Below are 18368 nucleotides of genomic sequence, written 5' to 3' on the forward strand. Positions count from 1 at the left end.
ATAAGTAAAGGGCCGGCTGGCTTGACCGTTAAGGGTGCTGTAACCCCCGAAAGTACACTCCAGTCCAAACAAAAAAAAAAATTATTTTCTGTGTTTGTGAATTGTGTGCGCAGTAGCCGCACGTGCATCAACAAAGTAGTGCCAAGCGTGCGCCTGTGTCATAAGTAAAGGGCCGGCTGGCTTGACCGTTAAAGGGTGCTGTAACCCCCAAAGTACACTCCAGTCCAAACCAAAAAAAAAATTATTTTCTGTGTTTGTGAATTGTGTGCGCAGTAGCCGCACGTGCATCAACAAAGTAGTGCCAAGCGTGCGCCTGTGTCATAAGTAAAGGGCCGGCTGGCTTGACCGTTAAAGGGTGCTGTAACCCCCAAAGTACACTCCAGTCCAAACCAAAAAAAAAATTATTTTCTGTGTTTGTGAATTGTGTGCGCAGTAGCCGCATGTGCATCAACAAAGTAGTGCCAAGCGTGCGCCTGTGTCATAAGTAAAGGGCCAGCTGGCTTGACCGTTAAAGGGTGCTGTAACCCCCAAAGTACACTCCAGTCCAAACCCAAAAAAAATTTATTTTCTGTGTTTGTGAATTGTGTGCGCAGTAGCCGCACGTGCATCAACAAAGTAGTGCCAAGCGTGCGCCTGTGTCATAAGTAAAGGGCCGGCTGGCTTGACCGTTAAGGGTGCTGTAACCCCCGAAAGTACACTCCAGTCCAAACCAAAAAAAAAATATTTTCTGTGTTTGTGAATTGTGTGCGCAGTAGCCGCACGTGCATCAACAAAGTAGTGCCAAGCGTGCGCCTGTGTCATAAGTAAAGGGCCGGCTGGCTTGACCGTTAAGGGTGCTGTAACCCCCGAAAGTACACTCCAGTCCAAACCAAAAAAAAAATTATTTTCTGTGTTTGTGAATTGTGTGCGCAGTAGCCGCACGTGCATCAACAAAGTAGTGCCAAGCGTGCGCCTGTGTCATAAGTAAAGGGCCGGCTGGCTTGACCGTTAAAGGGTGCTGTAACCCCCAAAGTACACTCCAGTCCAAACCAAAAAAAAAATTATTTTCTGTGTTTGTGAATTGTGTGCGCAGTAGCCGCACGTGCATCAACAAAGTAGTGCCAAGCGTGCGCCTGTGTCATAAGTAAAGGGCCGGCTGGCTTGACCGTTAAGGGTGCTGTAACCCCCGAAAGTACACTCCAGTCCAAACCAAAAAAAAAATTATTTTCTGTGTTTGTGAATTGTGTGCGCAGTAGCCGCACGTGCATCAACAAAGTAGTGCCAAGCGTGCGCCTGTGTCATAAGTAAAGGGCCGGCTGGCTTGACTGTTAAGGGTGCTGTAACCCCCGAAAGTACACTCCAGTCCAAACCAAAAAAAAAATTATTTTCTGTGTTTGTGAATTGTGTGCGCAGTAGCCGCACGTGCATCAACAAAGTAGTGCCAAGCGTGCGCCTGTGTCATAAGTAAAGGGCCGGCTGGCTTGACCGTTAAAGGGTGCTGTAACCCCCAAAGTACACTCCAGTCCAAACCAAAAAAAAAATTATTTTCTGTGTTTGTGAATTGTGTGCGCAGTAGCCGCATGTGCATCAACAAAGTAGTGCCAAGCGTGCGCCTGTGTCATAAGTAAAGGGCCAGCTGGCTTGACCGTTAAAGGGTGCTGTAACCCCCAAAGTACACTCCAGTCCAAACCAAAAAAAAATTTATTTTCTGTGTTTGTGAATTGTGTGCGCAGTAGCCGCACGTGCATCAACAAAGTAGTGCCAAGCGTGCGCCTGTGTCATAAGTAAAGGGCCGGCTGGCTTGACCGTTAAAGGGTGCTGTAACCCCCGAAAGTACACTCCAGTCCAAACCAAAAAAAAAATTATTTTCTGTGTTTGTGAATTGTGTGCGCAGTAGCCACACGTGCATCAACAAAGTAGTGCCAAGCGTGCGCCTGTGTCATAAGTAAAGGGCCGGCTGGCTTGACCGTTAAAGGGTGCTGTAACCCCCAAAGTACACTCCAGTCCAAACCGAAAAAAAATTATTTTCTGTGTTTGTGAATTGTGTGCGCAGTAGCCGCACGTGCATCAACAAAGTAGTGCCAAGTGTGCGCCTGTGTCATAAGTAAAGGGCCAGCTGGCTTGACCGTTAAAGGGTGCTGTATCCCCCGAAAGTACACTCCAGTCCAAACCAAAAAAAAAATTATTTTCTGTGTTTGTGAATTGTGTGCGCAGTAGCCGCACGTGCATCAACAAAGTAGTGCCAAGCGTGCGCCTGTGTCATAAGTAAAGGGCCGGCTGGCTTGACCGTTAAAGGGTGCTGTAACCCCCAAAGTACACTCCAGTCCAAACCAAAAAAAAAATTATTTTCTGTGTTTGTGAATTGTGTGCGCAGTAGCCGCACGTGCATCAACAAAGTAGTGCCAAGCGTGCGCCTGTGTCATAAGTAAAGGGCCGGCTGGCTTGACCGTTAAGGGTGCTGTAACCCCCGAAAGTACACTCCAGTCCAAACCAAAAAAAAAATTATTTTCTGTGTTTGTGAATTGTGTGCGCAGTAGCCGCACGTGCATCAACAAAGTAGTGCCAAGCGTGCGCCTGTGTCATAAGTAAAGGGCCGGCTGGCTTGACTGTTAAGGGTGCTGTAACCCCCGAAAGTACACTCCAGTCCAAACCAAAAAAAAAATTATTTTCTGTGTTTGTGAATTGTGTGCGCAGTAGCCGCACGTGCATCAACAAAGTAGTGCCAAGCGTGCGCCTGTGTCATAAGTAAAGGGCCGGCTGGCTTGACCGTTAAAGGGTGCTGTAACCCCCAAAGTACACTCCAGTCCAAACCAAAAAAAAAATTATTTTCTGTGTTTGTGAATTGTGTGCGCAGTAGCCGCATGTGCATCAACAAAGTAGTGCCAAGCGTGCGCCTGTGTCATAAGTAAAGGGCCAGCTGGCTTGACCGTTAAAGGGTGCTGTAACCCCCAAAGTACACTCCAGTCCAAACCAAAAAAAAATTTATTTTCTGTGTTTGTGAATTGTGTGCGCAGTAGCCGCACGTGCATCAACAAAGTAGTGCCAAGCGTGCGCCTGTGTCATAAGTAAAGGGCCGGCTGGCTTGACCGTTAAAGGGTGCTGTAACCCCCGAAAGTACACTCCAGTCCAAACCAAAAAAAAAATTATTTTCTGTGTTTGTGAATTGTGTGCGCAGTAGCCGCACGTGCATCAACAAAGTAGTGCCAAGCGTGCGCCTGTGTCATAAGTAAAGGGCCGGCTGGCTTTACCGTTAAAGGGTGCTGTAACCCCCAAAGTACACTCCAGTCCAAACCGAAAAAAAATTATTTTCTGTGTTTGTGAATTGTGTGCGCAGTAGCCGCACGTGCATCAACAAAGTAGTGCCAAGTGTGCGCCTGTGTCATAAGTAAAGGGCCAGCTGGCTTGACCGTTAAAGGGTGCTGTAACCCCCGAAAGTACACTCCAGTCCAAACCAAAAAAAAAATTATTTTCTGTGTTTGTGAATTGTGTGCGCAGTAGCCGCACGTGCATCAACAAAGTAGTGCCAAGCGTGCGCCTGTGTCATAAGTAAAGGGCCGGCTGGCTTGACCGTTAAAGGGTTCTGTAACCCCCAAAGTACACTCCAAACCAAAAAAATATATATTTTCTGTGTTTGTGACTTGTGTGCACTGTGGCTGCACGTGCATCAACAAAGGAGCAGCGCCAAGCGTGCGCCTGTGTCCCATAAGTAAAGAGCCGGCTGGCTCATTTCTTAAAGGGTGGTGTAACCCACAAAGTGCACTACTCTCCAGCAAAAATAAAAAAATATTTTCTGTGTTTGTGTGCGCTTTAGCCGCACGTATATATATCAATATAACATAAATGGAGGACCAAACTTTCTCTGATAAAAATAAAATAGGGAAAGATCAAGAACCACTTCCTACTAGTGCTGTTGCTGCTGCTGGGAGTTGTTCATCATCCCAGAGAGGAAGTAGGAACATCACTACTTTTACTAAACAATTGACCCTCCAACAGTCCCTAGCGATGAGGATGAAGTACGACAGCAGTCATCCTGAAGCAAAACGTATAACTGAGGCCTTGACTGCTATGTTGGTGTTAGACGTGCGTCCGGTATCCGACATTAGTGCAGTGGGATTTAGACAATTGATGGAGGTAGTGTGTCCTCGGTTCCAAATCCCGTCTAGATTCCACCTGCATCCTCAAAGCAGCAGCGACAAGCGTGCGTCTGTCTGTTAAAGGGTGGTGACACCCTCAAAGTGTGCTACACAAACAATTAAAATATTGTTCTTTTTTCTGTCTTTGTGAATTGTGTGGGCTGTAGCCGCACCTGCATCCTTAAAGCAGCAGCGACAAGCGTGCGTCTGTCTGTTAAAGGGTGGTGACACCCTCAAAGTGTGCTACACAAACAATTAAAATATTGTTCTTTTTTTTTCGGTCTTTGTGAATTGTGTGGGCTGTAGCCGCACTTGCATCCTCAAAGCAGCAGCGACAAGCGTGCGTCTGTCTGTTAGAGGGTGGTGTAACCCTCAAAGTGTGCTCCACAAACAATAAAAATATTCTTTTTTTTTTCTGTCTTTGTGAATTGTGTGGGCTGTAGCCGCACTTGAATCCTCAAAGCAGCAGCGACAAGCGTGCGTCTGTCTGTTAAAGGATTACATCGGTGACAGCATCCAAGTAGGCATGTCAGACAGTCCGTACCTGTACTGGCAGGAAAAAGAAGCAATTTGGAGGTCCCTGTACAAACTGGCTCTATTTTACCTGAGTTGCCCCCCCTCCAGTGTGTACTCCGAAAGAGTGTTTAGTGCAGCCGGGAACCTTGTTAGCGAAAGGCGTAGGAGGTTGCTTCCACAAAATGTGGAGAAGATGATGTTCATAAAATGAATGATCAACTCTTCCAGGGAGACCAGCCTCCAGAACGTACAGAGGGACCTGTGGTTCCAGCAGGGACGAATTAATACTCTGTGAGGATGAGGATGTACATAACACTGAAGAGGGTGAGGAATCTGTGGATGAGGAGGATGAGGACGACTTCTTGCCTCCGTAGAGCCAGTTTGTGCAGGGACAGATTAATTGCCAGCTTGTTTTGTGGGGGCCCAAACGAACCAATCATTTCAGCCACAGTTGTGTGGCAGACCCTGGCGCTGAAATGATTGGTTTGTTAAAGTGTGCATGTCCTGTTTATACAACATAAGGGTGGGTGGGAGGGCCCAAGGACAATTCCATCTTGCACCTCTTTTTTTTCTTTGCATTATGTACAGTTTGGGGCCTAGTTTTTCAATGCCATCCTGTCTGCCACTGCAGTTTCACGCCTAGATGGGTCACGTGTTTGTGCCGCCCACTCGTGTCGCTTAGCATAGTCATCCAGCTACCTCGGTGCAACCTTTTGGACATAAAAACACTATTGTGAGGTGTGAGGTATTCAGAATAGACTGGAAATGAGTGGAAATTAAGGTTATTGAGGTTAATAATAGCATAGGAGCAGAAAAACCTACAAATTCTGTGATTTTAGCTGTTTTTATGCTTTTTTTCAAAAAAATACAGATCCAAAACACAAAACCCAGAACCCAAAACACGGAAGGGTGGTTTTGGCAAAACCAATCCAGATCCAAAACACGAAGAAAGATCCAGATCCAAAACCAAAACACAAAACACGAAAAGTGGCCGGTGCACACCCCTAATATATATATATATATATATATATATATATATATATATATATATACTGTATATATATTAATGCACATTTATCTTGTACCTGTAGTAGGTCTTGTATCCTTCTCACTTTAGCCATTAATTTTTTCCTGGCTGTCTCAGTCTTTGGTTCTATCAATCCACATAATCCACTCGCGTCTATTTCTTCCTCAGTGAGAATGAGAAGCTTCCTATTATTATTGCTCTCAATTAATCCTTTATCAGGTTCCTGATCACATATTAGCAGAACGTCTGTGGGATCTAAACAGAAAAACAGACAAGAATTACTGCAATATAATGTGGGAACTTAATGCATATACTGAATATCTGTAGTTTAGTTTTAAATCTGCTTTCTTACCTTACATAGAAACATAGAAACATGCTCCAAACTATACATATTAAGATCTTTTAGTCTTTCCTGGTACGTTTTTTGGTGTAGACCTAGCACCATTTTAGTTGCCCTTCTTTGTACAGTCTCTAATGTATTAATATCCTTCTGGAGATAACATATGGCCTCCAGAACTGAACACAGTATTGGAGATGAGGCCGAACGTCAACCTTATTATTTTTTTTTCTCCACTATGAAACAGAGGACCTCATTCAGAGTCGGTCATTGCGGCCGCACGGTCGTAAGGTAAAAGGGGCCGGATATGCAAATGAAGCGCTCGCAAGTTGCATCGTTAAGATGTGATCGTTAGCTGGACGAGCGAGGGGAGGATGAGGCCGTAAGACTAAAAATACGCCCCCTTCTCTACGCATTACACGTCATCTCCGGGCATATAAGGATTAATTGAGACCATCGGGAACCATCGGAGCTGGTTGTAGAGCTTAAGGTTGACCATACCCTCTCTTAAGCACTACGATCAAGTCAGTGTATAAACCTCCCATGTCACATGTGCCATGACACTACTTAGTTAATTATGCACTCCCATAAAACGCCGTTTGCATAATCAGGCAGGCCTGCATTCGGATCTCCACTCCCCCGTTCACAAGCACCTTACCCTGTTACCACCCACAAACGCCTCATCCTGGGCTCTATTTACTACAATCCGCATATTGAATCCTCCTGGCCCCCGGTGATCTTCTCCGGGCTTCCCGATCAGGTGATCTCCCATACTGCACTGGGGCCCGATCACCTAATGACCGGGCCCCAGTGCACTGTGGGAGACCAGCTGACCGGAGTGGAGCCATCACCGGAGGTCCGATCACCGGTCCCTGGAGTCAGGTAAGTAAAAAAAAAAAAGTTTAATTTTTTTTTTCTTTTTTTTTACAGTTATCAGCTTGCGGTCTGCTTAGACCACATAGCTGATTACTGGTACCGGCTCCTGCCTCTGCTCTCCCCGTTAGAGCAGAGTGGGAGCCCGATAACCGGGGGAGACCCTGGATAACGCCACCTCCAGGTGGCGTTATTATCACAGGGCTTTCCCCGGTATTTTTTCACAATTTATTTTTAGTAACTTAGGTCGGATCACATTTCCCATTACAATTATGGGAAATGCGATCTGCTTTACTAAAAATAAGTGATACTGGGGGTTGGAGTACAATTTACTAATTCTACTCCAATTGTCCTGTAATAACTACAGGTGAAACTAAAATAATGTGAAAAGGGTGTGAAAACACCCTTTTTCACTTTATTTTAGTAAAAATAATGTTAATAAATAGAGCCCCTTGTCACTCAAACTAACGATCTGGCCAAGTTGAAGGAGAGAGAAATTTCTTATCGTAATAGCTAGTTTGCGCACGTGCATTGCGAATTTTATGCATGCACAGTTTAGCGAACATCGGTGGCGTACGACCGTGCGGCCGCAACGACTGACTCTGAATGAGGTCCAGAGTACCATGCTGATTTCTTTGTGGTAGTAATGTATACCTTTTTAGCACCTTTTAATTCTGTTCCAAAATCTTTACTTTTTGCTGTGATTCAAAACATAAGGCAGATAAAGACACTTGGTTTGGAACCTTAGGGTTCCACATTTTGCAGTGATTCTTTAATAAACGCCCATGATAAACTGAATAAGCCGCAATTAGTAAATAGATTAATAAATTGAAAGATCAGTATTTCAGAAACTTATGCCACAAACATACTAGACAATAAGTTGGACAAGATGAACAATAATGATGTCGTTATCGTTCATCGTGTTCAATATCATCCAGTGTGTATGCAAGACATTGTTAACGATGCGCACTCCCGCGTATTGTTAACAATGTCTTTCATCACCCGTACTAGCAGGGAAATCTGACAATATTGTCAGGTTCTGTGAGTACAGGGTTGAGAGTGTGTATGCTCAATGTTGTTAACAACATTGAGCCCTGCAGATATCTTTGTACAATATATCATTAAAATCGTCCAGTGTGTATGCACCCCCGCTGGGCCTGCTACATCCAACATCACTCCGTAAACATCGTCCAGTGTGTATGGGCCATTAGATATGAGGCATTTCCCAGACCTCTGTAATTGTAATTGGTAGGTTACAGGCTGCAGGCCTCTCACAAGGCTTCATAGGTTTTTTTTTCTAAGTGGTATTATATGCACAGCATAATTTAAAGCGTTAGACAGGAGTTACACAGGAGGGACACAGGAGGACAACATTTAAAAATAACTCTTTACAACTTGGAAACAATTGAAAAAACAATTGCTACATCCGACATCTCTCCGTAAACATCGTCCAGTGTGTATGGGCCATTAGATATGAGGTCCTTCCCAGACCTCTGTAATTGTAATTGGTAGGTTACAGGCTGCAGGCCTCTCACAAGGCTTCATAGGTTTTTTTTTCTAAGTGGTATTATATGCACAGCATAATTTAAAGCGTTAGACAGGAGTTACACAGGAGGGACACAGGAGGACAACATTTAAAAATAACTCTTTACAACTTGGAAACAATTGAAAAAACAATTGCTACATCCGACATCTCTCCGTAAACATCGTCCAGTGTGTATGGGCCATTAGATATGAGGTACTTCCCAGACCTCTGTAATTGTAATTGGTAGGTTACAGGCTGCAGGCCTCTCACAAGGCTTCATAGGTTTTTTTTTCTAAGTGGTATTATATGCACAGCATAATTTAAAGCGTTAGACAGGAGTTACACAGGAGGGACACAGGAGGACAACATTTAAAAATAACTCTTTACAACTTGGAAACAATTGAAAAAACAATTGCTACATCCGACATCTCTCCGTAAACATCGTCCAGTGTGTACGGGCCATTAGATATGAGGTACTTCCCAGACCTCTGTAATTGTAATTGGTAGGTTACAGGCTGCAGGCCTCTCACAAGGCTTCATAGGTTTTTTTTTCTAAGTGGTATTATATGCACAGCATAATTTAAACCGTTAGACAGGAGTTACACAGGAGGGACACAGGAGGACAACATTTAAAAATAACTCTTTACAACTTGGAAACAATTGAAAAAAATCTTCTGAGCTTCTGGTTACCCTGCAACTCAGCCACCAACTTTCCTTATAACCTGGAAACACATTTTGCTAACACCCTGCTTCAGCATTGCAAGCAACTATCAGTTAGTTTGCTGCATTTTAATTTTTGGATGTATGTATTTCGATGCTACACTGTTTATATCATTCTTTTACCACTGTCAATGTATCTATATACCACTGTTGTATCTACCATTGTTCAGCACGTATACTTCTTTAAGAATACATTTTCTTAAATTTAGAGTCCAGGTAACTTTAACAGCTCCAACCTAATTTTGTTTATTATATACTGTTGTAGTTGTGCCTTTACATCTATCAGCAGTGTTCTTTCTTTTATCTGATTTTTAGACATTTTAACTGTACTGTTCCTGTATCTCATGCTCATCACTACTACTGCTGTTTCTCTCCCAATTCCCTCATCTACACTATGGGGTCAATCCAATTAGATGCGAAGGGTGCGAGTTGCCGTTGCAACGGCGTTAAAATGCCGGCAACGGACGGGCTTCTCGCACCCCTTGCTCTGAGCCCAAATTTGTGGAATTTTGCTTGCAGCCCTACAGGGCTACGAACAAAATTCTGTGAATCCGGGCTTCCGTAAAGTGCGGCCATTGCTGCAAGGACTCATGCCAGCGAGATCATCGCAGCTAATTGGATTGACCCCTATGTCTCTCTTTTCTTCTGCTCCCCCCTCACTCAGCAGTAACATAATTCTTTCCTCTACCACCAGTTTCCATCTCCTTCCTCCCTCCAATAGTCTACTCTACCACTTTCCTCTCCTCTGTTCCCCTTCATGCCATGTAGTACCCTCCACCGCATCTCCCATAACTCCATTATTATTCACTTCTCTTCCACCATGGTCCTGCTATACCACCAATATGCCCTGCACCCACCCTTTCTCCAAGTTACCTCTCCTCCTCCTCTCCACCCACACCACACTAAACATCCACATTGCCCACCACCTGCTGTCACCCTTCCTCATTCAGAAGCCCACCACATATCCACATTCTCTTTAGCCCCCTGCTCTAAATCAATCTCAACCCCACACTACAACAACCCTAACTATCTGTTTTCTTCTCCTTCTAACTCTGTCCCTCTCTCTTGTCTCCTCTGGAAAGCCAGATCCGTCTATAATCAACTGGTCCCCATCCATGACCGCTTCATCTCCTTGAGATTCCTAGCCATCACCAAATCCTGGATTTACCCATCTGACACCACTTCTCCTGCAGCTATCTCATTTGGGGGCCTCACATTCTTTCACACTCCCTGGCCTGAAGGTTGCCACTGTGTTGGGGTATGGGTACTTCTATCATCTGGTCACTCCCACCAACTCTTACCTTCTAAACTCTCCATTTCATTATTTCCGTTCAATGCTCATGCTATTTGCCTCTTCCAACTTTCACGAGTAGCTCCCTTTTTTCGTACACCATGCTTAATATTCCCTTATAACTTTGTTCCCTGGTTCCTAATCTTCAAATGGGCTCTCAAGACCCCTTTGTTTCTCAAAGCTTTCCAGTGCTCATCCTAACCCACTACTCCATGCTCCTTCCTCACAATCCAGCCCATCTGTGTCACCCCTGTTTGTCTGCCCCTCCCCTTTAGAATGTAAGCTCGTACGGGCAAGGCCCTCTTCCCTCACGTGCATTTCCTTCCCTTACTTATACTTATCTGTAAATTAACAACAGCACCTAATACTTGGTTGCTGACACCCTGCTGCTTATTTAGGTGTTATGTAGCAATGTTTATACTATAAATCATGTATTTGTCCTGCATTGTTTGTACTGTTAATAACTGTTTTTCTTGTGTGCTTATTTACTGTATGTACATTGTGAGGTGCTGCGAAAACCATGTGGTGCCATATAAATAAAGGATAATAATAATAATAATAATAATAATAATAATAATAATAATAATAATAATAATAATTACACCACCAGCAATATTAGACATAGTGTAACCAGTGAGGTGTGAGGTACAGTAACTATACAGCTCCCTGTGTAACCAATGTCTGTGTCACTCTCACCTTTATACTTCTTACAGTAATCCAGGTATTCCTGCATCTCATGTACAGATCTGTGTGATGTCTGGGAGTGGTACAATATGACACAAAAGGATTCATCCACCACACGCTGCAGCCAGTTACTTGCTGCGGGGAGAGGAACAAGATGGCCTCTCACATTACATTTCATCAGTAGCTCTGCCAGCCATGCTGCATCAGTATTATCCCAGTACAAGATCCCTACTTTTTTTTCTGGGACTCTTTTCTCTGTGTAACTGGAATTAAACATAGAAAATAAAAATTAATTTCACACAAATATTAGAGATCTCTGCCACATGCTGCAGTTCTTGTAGGTTTCTTAAAAAAAAAACTATACAATTACAATGATTCCATCACACAACATACAGTAATTATAACATAAGACAGATTTATTAGTATCTTACCCTCCTCCCTGCACATCTCCAGTACTTGTGGTAAATGAACCTGTCTGTTGATTGGAGGCCATGGTGTCTATATGGAGTCTCCAAGATATTGTACCAGGAGCTTCTGTGTCTCTGCTTTTCCTTCAGAGATTGGTAACTACTGTTCCTGGGGATCACTGTGACTCTCTGCTGTTCCTGGGGATCACTGTGGTTCTGCTGTTCCTGGGGATCACTGTGACTCTGCTGTTCCTACAGATCACTGTGTCTCTGCTGTTCCTGGGGATCACTGTGACTCTGCTGTTCCTACAGATCACTGTGTCTCTGCTGTTCCTGGGGATCACTGTGACTCTGCTGTTCCTGGGGATCACTGACTCTCTGCTGTTCCTGGGGATCACTGTGTCTCTGCTGTTCCTGTGAATCACGTACTCTCTGCTGTTCCTGCGGATCACTGTGTCTCTGCTGTTCCTATGAATCACTTACTCTCTGCTGTTCCTGCGGATCACTGTGTCTCTGCTGTTCCTAGGAATCACTGACTCTCTGCTGTTCCTGTGGAGCGCTGACTCTCTGCTGTTCCTGCAGAGCGCTGTGTCCCTACTGTTCCTTCTCCTTTGCTTCTGATTACACAAATGAAGAGTAGAATTGATGTTATTGTGCAGACAGACTGTTAGAGCCCAGGGACAGATCAGCATATCGAGGAATTACTTTATCTTTCCTCACATAAACATCTATATTTACAGACAGACACCAGACGCTGGGCTGGGCCTAATTCCTTTCTGTCATGTGAGAAATAAAGAGCTTTCACTTTCATTCTCAGTAACTTCATTAATCTGCTGCAGTACTGAAAGTAGAAGGGATTGACATTGCAAGCCCACCATTAAATGATGGCCGGGCGTCCACCATTGAAACTTAACCATCACATCTAAAGTACTCGATGAAAAAAAAAATAGTCAAATAATTTGCTCATACCCAAAAAACCCTGTTTGCGCAAGCGCAATATCTCTGTAGCACCTGGCTGGCAAAGGACGGGACTGAGAGCTGGATCAGGGGGTGAGACAGGGAGCGGAGCCAAGGCCCGGAGCATTTATTGTGTACTGTGATGACTGATGCAGAAAGCTATAACCAGGAACGGCGCAGCTCCCAGCATCTAAAAAAAAAAGTAACCATCGGAGGCACCATCAGAATATTACCATTCAGTGGCAGCAAAAATCGGAAAGCCGCCATCGAATGGTAAAAACACTACCATCGTAAGAAACACACTGATGGTCGGCAAATATTATAATAATAATAATTATTATTATTTTGTTTATATAGCACTTTTCTCCTAAAGGACTCAAAGGGCCTGATTCAGACCCACTCGCGAGCGGCTGTCCGCTCGCAAGTGGGTCGATTTTGTGGACAGAGCATGCGCACGACGGAGGGAGCTCCGTAGTGCGCATGCGCCAGACGCGATGAGAGAAGGAAAGTCCTTCGCTCGTTGTGTCTGATCAAAGGGGGCGTGCTGTCGATGTTGATTGACAGCACGCCCCCTTTGGTGGGCGTGCCGGGGGCGTGCATCCCTGACGGGGGCGTTCCCACGGGAACGCCTCCCGTCAGAAGCCGGCCCACTGACATCAATAGTGATGTCAGTGGGAGTGATTTTGGCTCTGATAGAGCCAAAATCACTCCGGAGCTAGCGGTTGAAAACCTCAACCGCAGGCTCCGGCTCGCAATTTCGATGGTCGCGATGGTCACGACCATCGCGGCCATCACAATGCACGCTCATATAGCCTGTGGGTGGTGACCCACAGCTATACGAGCGTCCATGGGGACGCTCCATTTTCATGGAGGCCGGCCCTGATTCATAGCGTGCGCTCTGCTCAGAGCGTACAGCTCTGAATCAGGGCCAAAGTGCTTTACATTTGCCTTTACAGTACAAAATGCAAAATAAGCTTAAACAAGGGACATTAGTGAAATGCTTGGGTGAATAGGTGAGTCTTGAGTCTATTTTTGAAGGATTCTAGAGTGGAGGCCTCTCAAACTGTGCGGGGAAGTGAGTTCCATAAGGTTGGAGACCCCCAGACGAATTCCGGGAGATTCTAGGTACTGTTAATAGTCCTTCATCAACAGATCGCAGTAATCGAGTGGGACAGTAAGGAATCAGAAGCTGCTTTAGGTACCTTGGGCCATGGTCATGTAGTGCTTTGTAAGTTAGTAAGCCAATCTTGAAAACAATTCGCCATCTGACAGGCAGCCAGTGAAGGGAGTAGAGAGTGGGTGTTATGGGCTGGTTGGTTAACAGCCTGGCAGATGCGTTTTGTACCATCTGTAAGTGCTCCAATTCTTTTGCTGGGAGTCCAAGGTAGAGGGCGTTGCAGTAGTCTAGGCGTGATGATATAAATGCATGTATGACGATAGGCAGATCTTCTAAGGGAATTAAGTGCTTTATTCTGGCTATGTTCCTCAGATGAAAGAATGAGGATTTGATTGTGGCTGATACCTGATGTTTAAGTGTCAAGTCACTATCCAGGACAACACCAAGATTCCGCACATGTGTAGTGTTTTGTAATTCTGAACCCCCAAGCGTAAGTCCTGTTGGTTGGCTATGCTGTAGCCCTGACTTATGACCTATCATAAGGACCTCTGGGTTCAGTCGCAGCCAACTGGCACACATCCACTCCTGAAGCTCAGCTAGGCAGCCATTTAGGGTTGTTATGGGGTCCTTTGTACCTGGAACAAAGGACAGGTACAGTTGTGTATCATCTGCATAGCAGTGGTAGACCGGGCCATGACGTCTGATTATTTCACCCAATGGTAGCATGTATACTGCAAAAGGCATGGGTGATAGTATAGAACCCTGTGGGACACCGCATGGAAGTGACACTGGTGATGAAGAGTTTACTCCAGACAAAACTCTCTGTGACCTGCCGGTCAGAAATGATTTGAACCAGCTATGGACTGTGCCATCCAGTCCACAGAAATTTTTCAGGCGCTCACTTAGAATCCTGTGGTCCATGGTATCAAATGCTGCTGAGAGATCCAGAAGGATTAAGATTGAACAATCACCTCTGTCTCTTGCCATCAGAAGATCATTAAGCACACATACCAGGGCTGCTTCAGTGCTATGTCTTCTCCTGAATCATGGGTAGAGAGTCGGATTTCCAGTTGCATTACCACCGCTTTCTCAATGACCTTTCCTAGAAAAGGAAGGTTTGATACTGGTCTATAGTTGGTCATGCAGTCAGAGTCTAAATTAGTTTTTTTAAGAAGTGGTCTAACAATTGCTTCCTTTAGTGCAGTGATTCCCAACCTCGGTCCTCAAGGGACACTAACAGTCCAGGTTTTAGTGATATCCATGATTGTGCACAGATGGTTAAATCAAAATAACTGAGGTACTGATTAAGTCACTTGTGCTCAAGTATGGCTATCCCTAAAACATGGACTGTTGGTGTGCCTTGATGACCGTGGTTGGGAATCCCTGCTTTAGTGATTCTGGAAAAATGCCTGTTTGCAAAGAGCATTGAACTATCTTTGCAATTACAGGGCCAATCATGTCCATGCACCCAATGAGAAGCTTGGTTGAGGCAGGGTCCAGATCACAGGTGGTGGATCGCAACATTCTGATAATTTTGTCAATGTCTTTTACATCCATTATGTCAAAGCTGTTCCAGGGAGACAGGTGGCTTGCCTTGGCAGGCTTGGTGGTATGAAACTCCTTTGATGGCACTGTGGGGATTCCAGCCTGATCAGCACTGGTCACAATAACATATTTCCGCACTTGTGTGGACCATCGATGTCCATCCGTAGCACATAGACACAGGGCATGATTCAGCACAGATTGCAAACATGTGCGCAGATTGGCCGATTTGTTGAGTACTGCGCATGTGTGTGAGCTGCAATCGCACTGTGATTACACATGCACAGAGGAATCCATCACAGAGTGAGTGACAGGCTTTGAGGGTTTGGGGGTGGTGTTAGGGGAGTGGTCGGAGAAACACAGGTGTGCCTGTCCACATAAACTCTGTTGCATGGTCGTTCATAAATTAGATACTGCAAATGCATACGCAGCTTGTGTGCTCACTGCGTGTGATGAGACTTACAGTTTCTGAGATGGGTCAGACCTGCTGTAATTGTGCGTGATGGGTTGGTGTTCTCCGATGTTACAGATATATACACAGGACTGTGAGGTATTATGGATGTGAGATAGCAGTAGTGGCGTCTCTATGCTGGCTGTGCTGTGGCTGATGTTACAGATGTATACACAGGACTGTGAGGTATTACAGATGTGAGATAGCAGTAGTGGGTGTCTATGCTGGCTGAGCTGTGACTGTTGTTACAGATGTATACACAGGTCTGTGAGGTATTACGGATGTGAGAAAGCAGCAGTGGGTGTCTCTATGCTGGCTGTGCTGTGTCTGATGTTACAGATGTATACACAGGACTGTGAGGTATTACAGATGTGAGATAGCAGCAGTGGGTGTCTCTATGCTGGCTGTGCTGTGGCTGATGTTACAGATGTATACACAGGACTGTGAGGTATTACAGATGTGAGATAGCAGTAGTGGGTGTCTATGCTGGCTGTGCTGTGGCTGATGTTACAGATGTATACACAGGACTGTGGTATTACAGATGTGAGAAAGCAGTAGTGGGTGTCTCTATGGTGGCTGAGCTGTGGCTGATGTTACAGATGTATACACAGGACTGTGATGTATTACAGATGTGATATAGCAGTAGTGGGTGTCTCTATACTGGCTGAGCTGTGGCTGATGTTACTGATGTATACACAGGACTGTGAGGTATTACATATGTGAGATAGCAGTAGTGGGCGTCTCTATGCTGGCTGAGCTGTGGCTGATGTTACAGATGTATGCACAGGACTGTGAGGTATTACAGATGTGAGAAAGCAGTAGTGGGTGTCTCTATGCTGGCTGAGCTGTGGCTGATGTTACAGATGTATACACAGGACTGTGAGGTATTACAGATATGAGATAGCAGTAGTGGGTGTCTCTATGCTGGCTGTGCTGTGGCTGATGTTACAGATGTATACACAGGACTGTGAGGTATTACAGATGTGAGAAAGCAGTAGTGGGTGTCTCTATGCTGGCTGAGCTGTGGCTGATGTTACAGATGTATACACAGGACTGTGAGGTATTACAGATATGAGATAGCAGTAGTGGGTGTCTCTATGCTGGCTGTGCTGTGACTGATGTTACAGATGTATACACAGGACTGTGAGATATTACAGATGTGAGATTGCAGTAGTGGGTGTCTCTATGCTGGCTGAGCTATGGCTGAAGTTACAGATGTATACACAGGACTGTGAGGTATTACAGATGTGAGATAGCAGTAGTGGGTGTCTCTATACTGGCTGAGCTGTGGCTGATATTACTGATGTATACACAGGACTGTGAGGTATTACATATGTGAGATAGCAGTAGTGGGCGTCTCTATGCTGGCTGAGCTGTGGCTGATGTTACAGATGTATGCACAGGACTGTGAGGTATTACAGATGTGAGATAGCAGTAGTGGGCGTCTCTATGCTGGCTGTGCTGTGGTTGATGTTACAGATGTATACACAGGACTGTGAGGTATTACATATGTGAGATAGCAGTAGTGGGTGTCTCTATACTGGCTGTGCTGTGGCTGATGTTACAGATGTATACACAGTACTGTGAGGTATTACAGATGTGATATAGCAGTAGTGGGTGTCTCTATGATGGCTGTGCTGTGGCTGATGTTACAGATGTATACACAGGACTGTGAGGTATTACAGATGTGAGATAGCAGTAGTGGGTGTCTCTATGCTGGCTGAGCTGTGGCTGATGTTACAGATGTATACACAGAACTGTGAGGTATTACAGATGTGAGATAGCAGTAGTGGGTGTCTCTATGCTGGCTGTGCTGTGACTGATGTTACAGATGTATACACAGGACTGTGAGATATTACAGATGTGAGATTGCAGTAGTGGGGTCTCTATGATGGCTGAGCTGTGACTGATGTTACAGATGTATACACAGGACTGTGAGGTATTACAGATGTGAGATAGCAGTAGTGGGTGTCTATGTTGACTGAGCAGTGGCTGATGTTACAGATGTATACACAGGACTGTGAGGTATTACAGATGTGAGATAGCAGTAGTGGGTGTCTATGTTGACTGAGCAGTGGCTGATGTTACAGATGTATACACAGGACTGTGAGGTATTACGGCTGTGAGAAGGCAGCAGGGGTTGTGTCTATGTTGACTGAGCTGTGGCACACATTTACATATGTGACCAGTGCTGAATCAGGCCCACAGTCCTTTAGTATTTTTCATCTGTGGTCAGGCAGATGTTATCTCAGGGCACCAATAAGTATATCTGTCAATTCTGAGACTAAGCTTGAATAAAAAGACAAAAAACAGAAATAGATTTGGATGATTTAGGCCAATGTTTTAACAACAGCCACAGATTATAAAAGTTGGGACTATGCATTTTGGTATAACATAAAGGGACATTTGACCCCACAATTTTCCTGCATCTGGGGCTTCATGCCTATGTGCTGCTGAGGACCCAGCACCTTTCACTACTGAGCTCTCAGTCTGTGGCTTCCAACTTTTCCTCTAATATCCTCATGTCCAGTTCCGCCTTCATTATTATAATCACATGAGTGGACAGTCCTCGGCCTCCCATGTAGCTGAAATGTAACATTACTAAACATGACAATAGTGCAAATACACTAGAGAATTATGCTCACCCAGTAGAACATGTTTTTCTACATCCTGCAGAGGAATGCGTGGTGTCTGGTATGAACAGGAGCACAGCTGGGTGTGACACCCTCTGAGGGATAATGCTCACCAGCAGGACATACTTGTATCAGATTTCCAGATGATTTCTTCCTCTGCTGACATCTCATTCCTA

General features: G+C 44.9%; 1 protein-coding gene across 1 annotated transcript in view; it reads right to left on the reverse strand.

Moving 5' to 3' along the window:
* The window catches only part of LOC148481848 (uncharacterized), a 63623-nt gene extending 52412 nt beyond the window's left edge, over positions 1–11211 (reverse strand). Inside the window, exons 1-2 of the mRNA XM_088452935.1 lie at positions 11098–11211; positions 5714–5910 (exon numbers count right to left, since the gene is read on the reverse strand). Coding sequence (XP_088309061.1) covers positions 5714–5910; positions 11098–11134 — 234 coding nt within the window. The 5' untranslated portion in view covers positions 11135–11211. The remainder of the gene's footprint in view (positions 1–5713; positions 5911–11097) is intronic.
* Positions 11212–18368: the final 7157 nt, after the last annotated feature.

Source organism: Taudactylus pleione, unplaced genomic scaffold (genome assembly GCF_031769625.1).
Source record: "Taudactylus pleione unplaced genomic scaffold, aTauple2 ptg000559l, whole genome shotgun sequence".
Taxonomy (NCBI): Eukaryota; Metazoa; Chordata; class Amphibia; order Anura; family Myobatrachidae; genus Taudactylus; species Taudactylus pleione.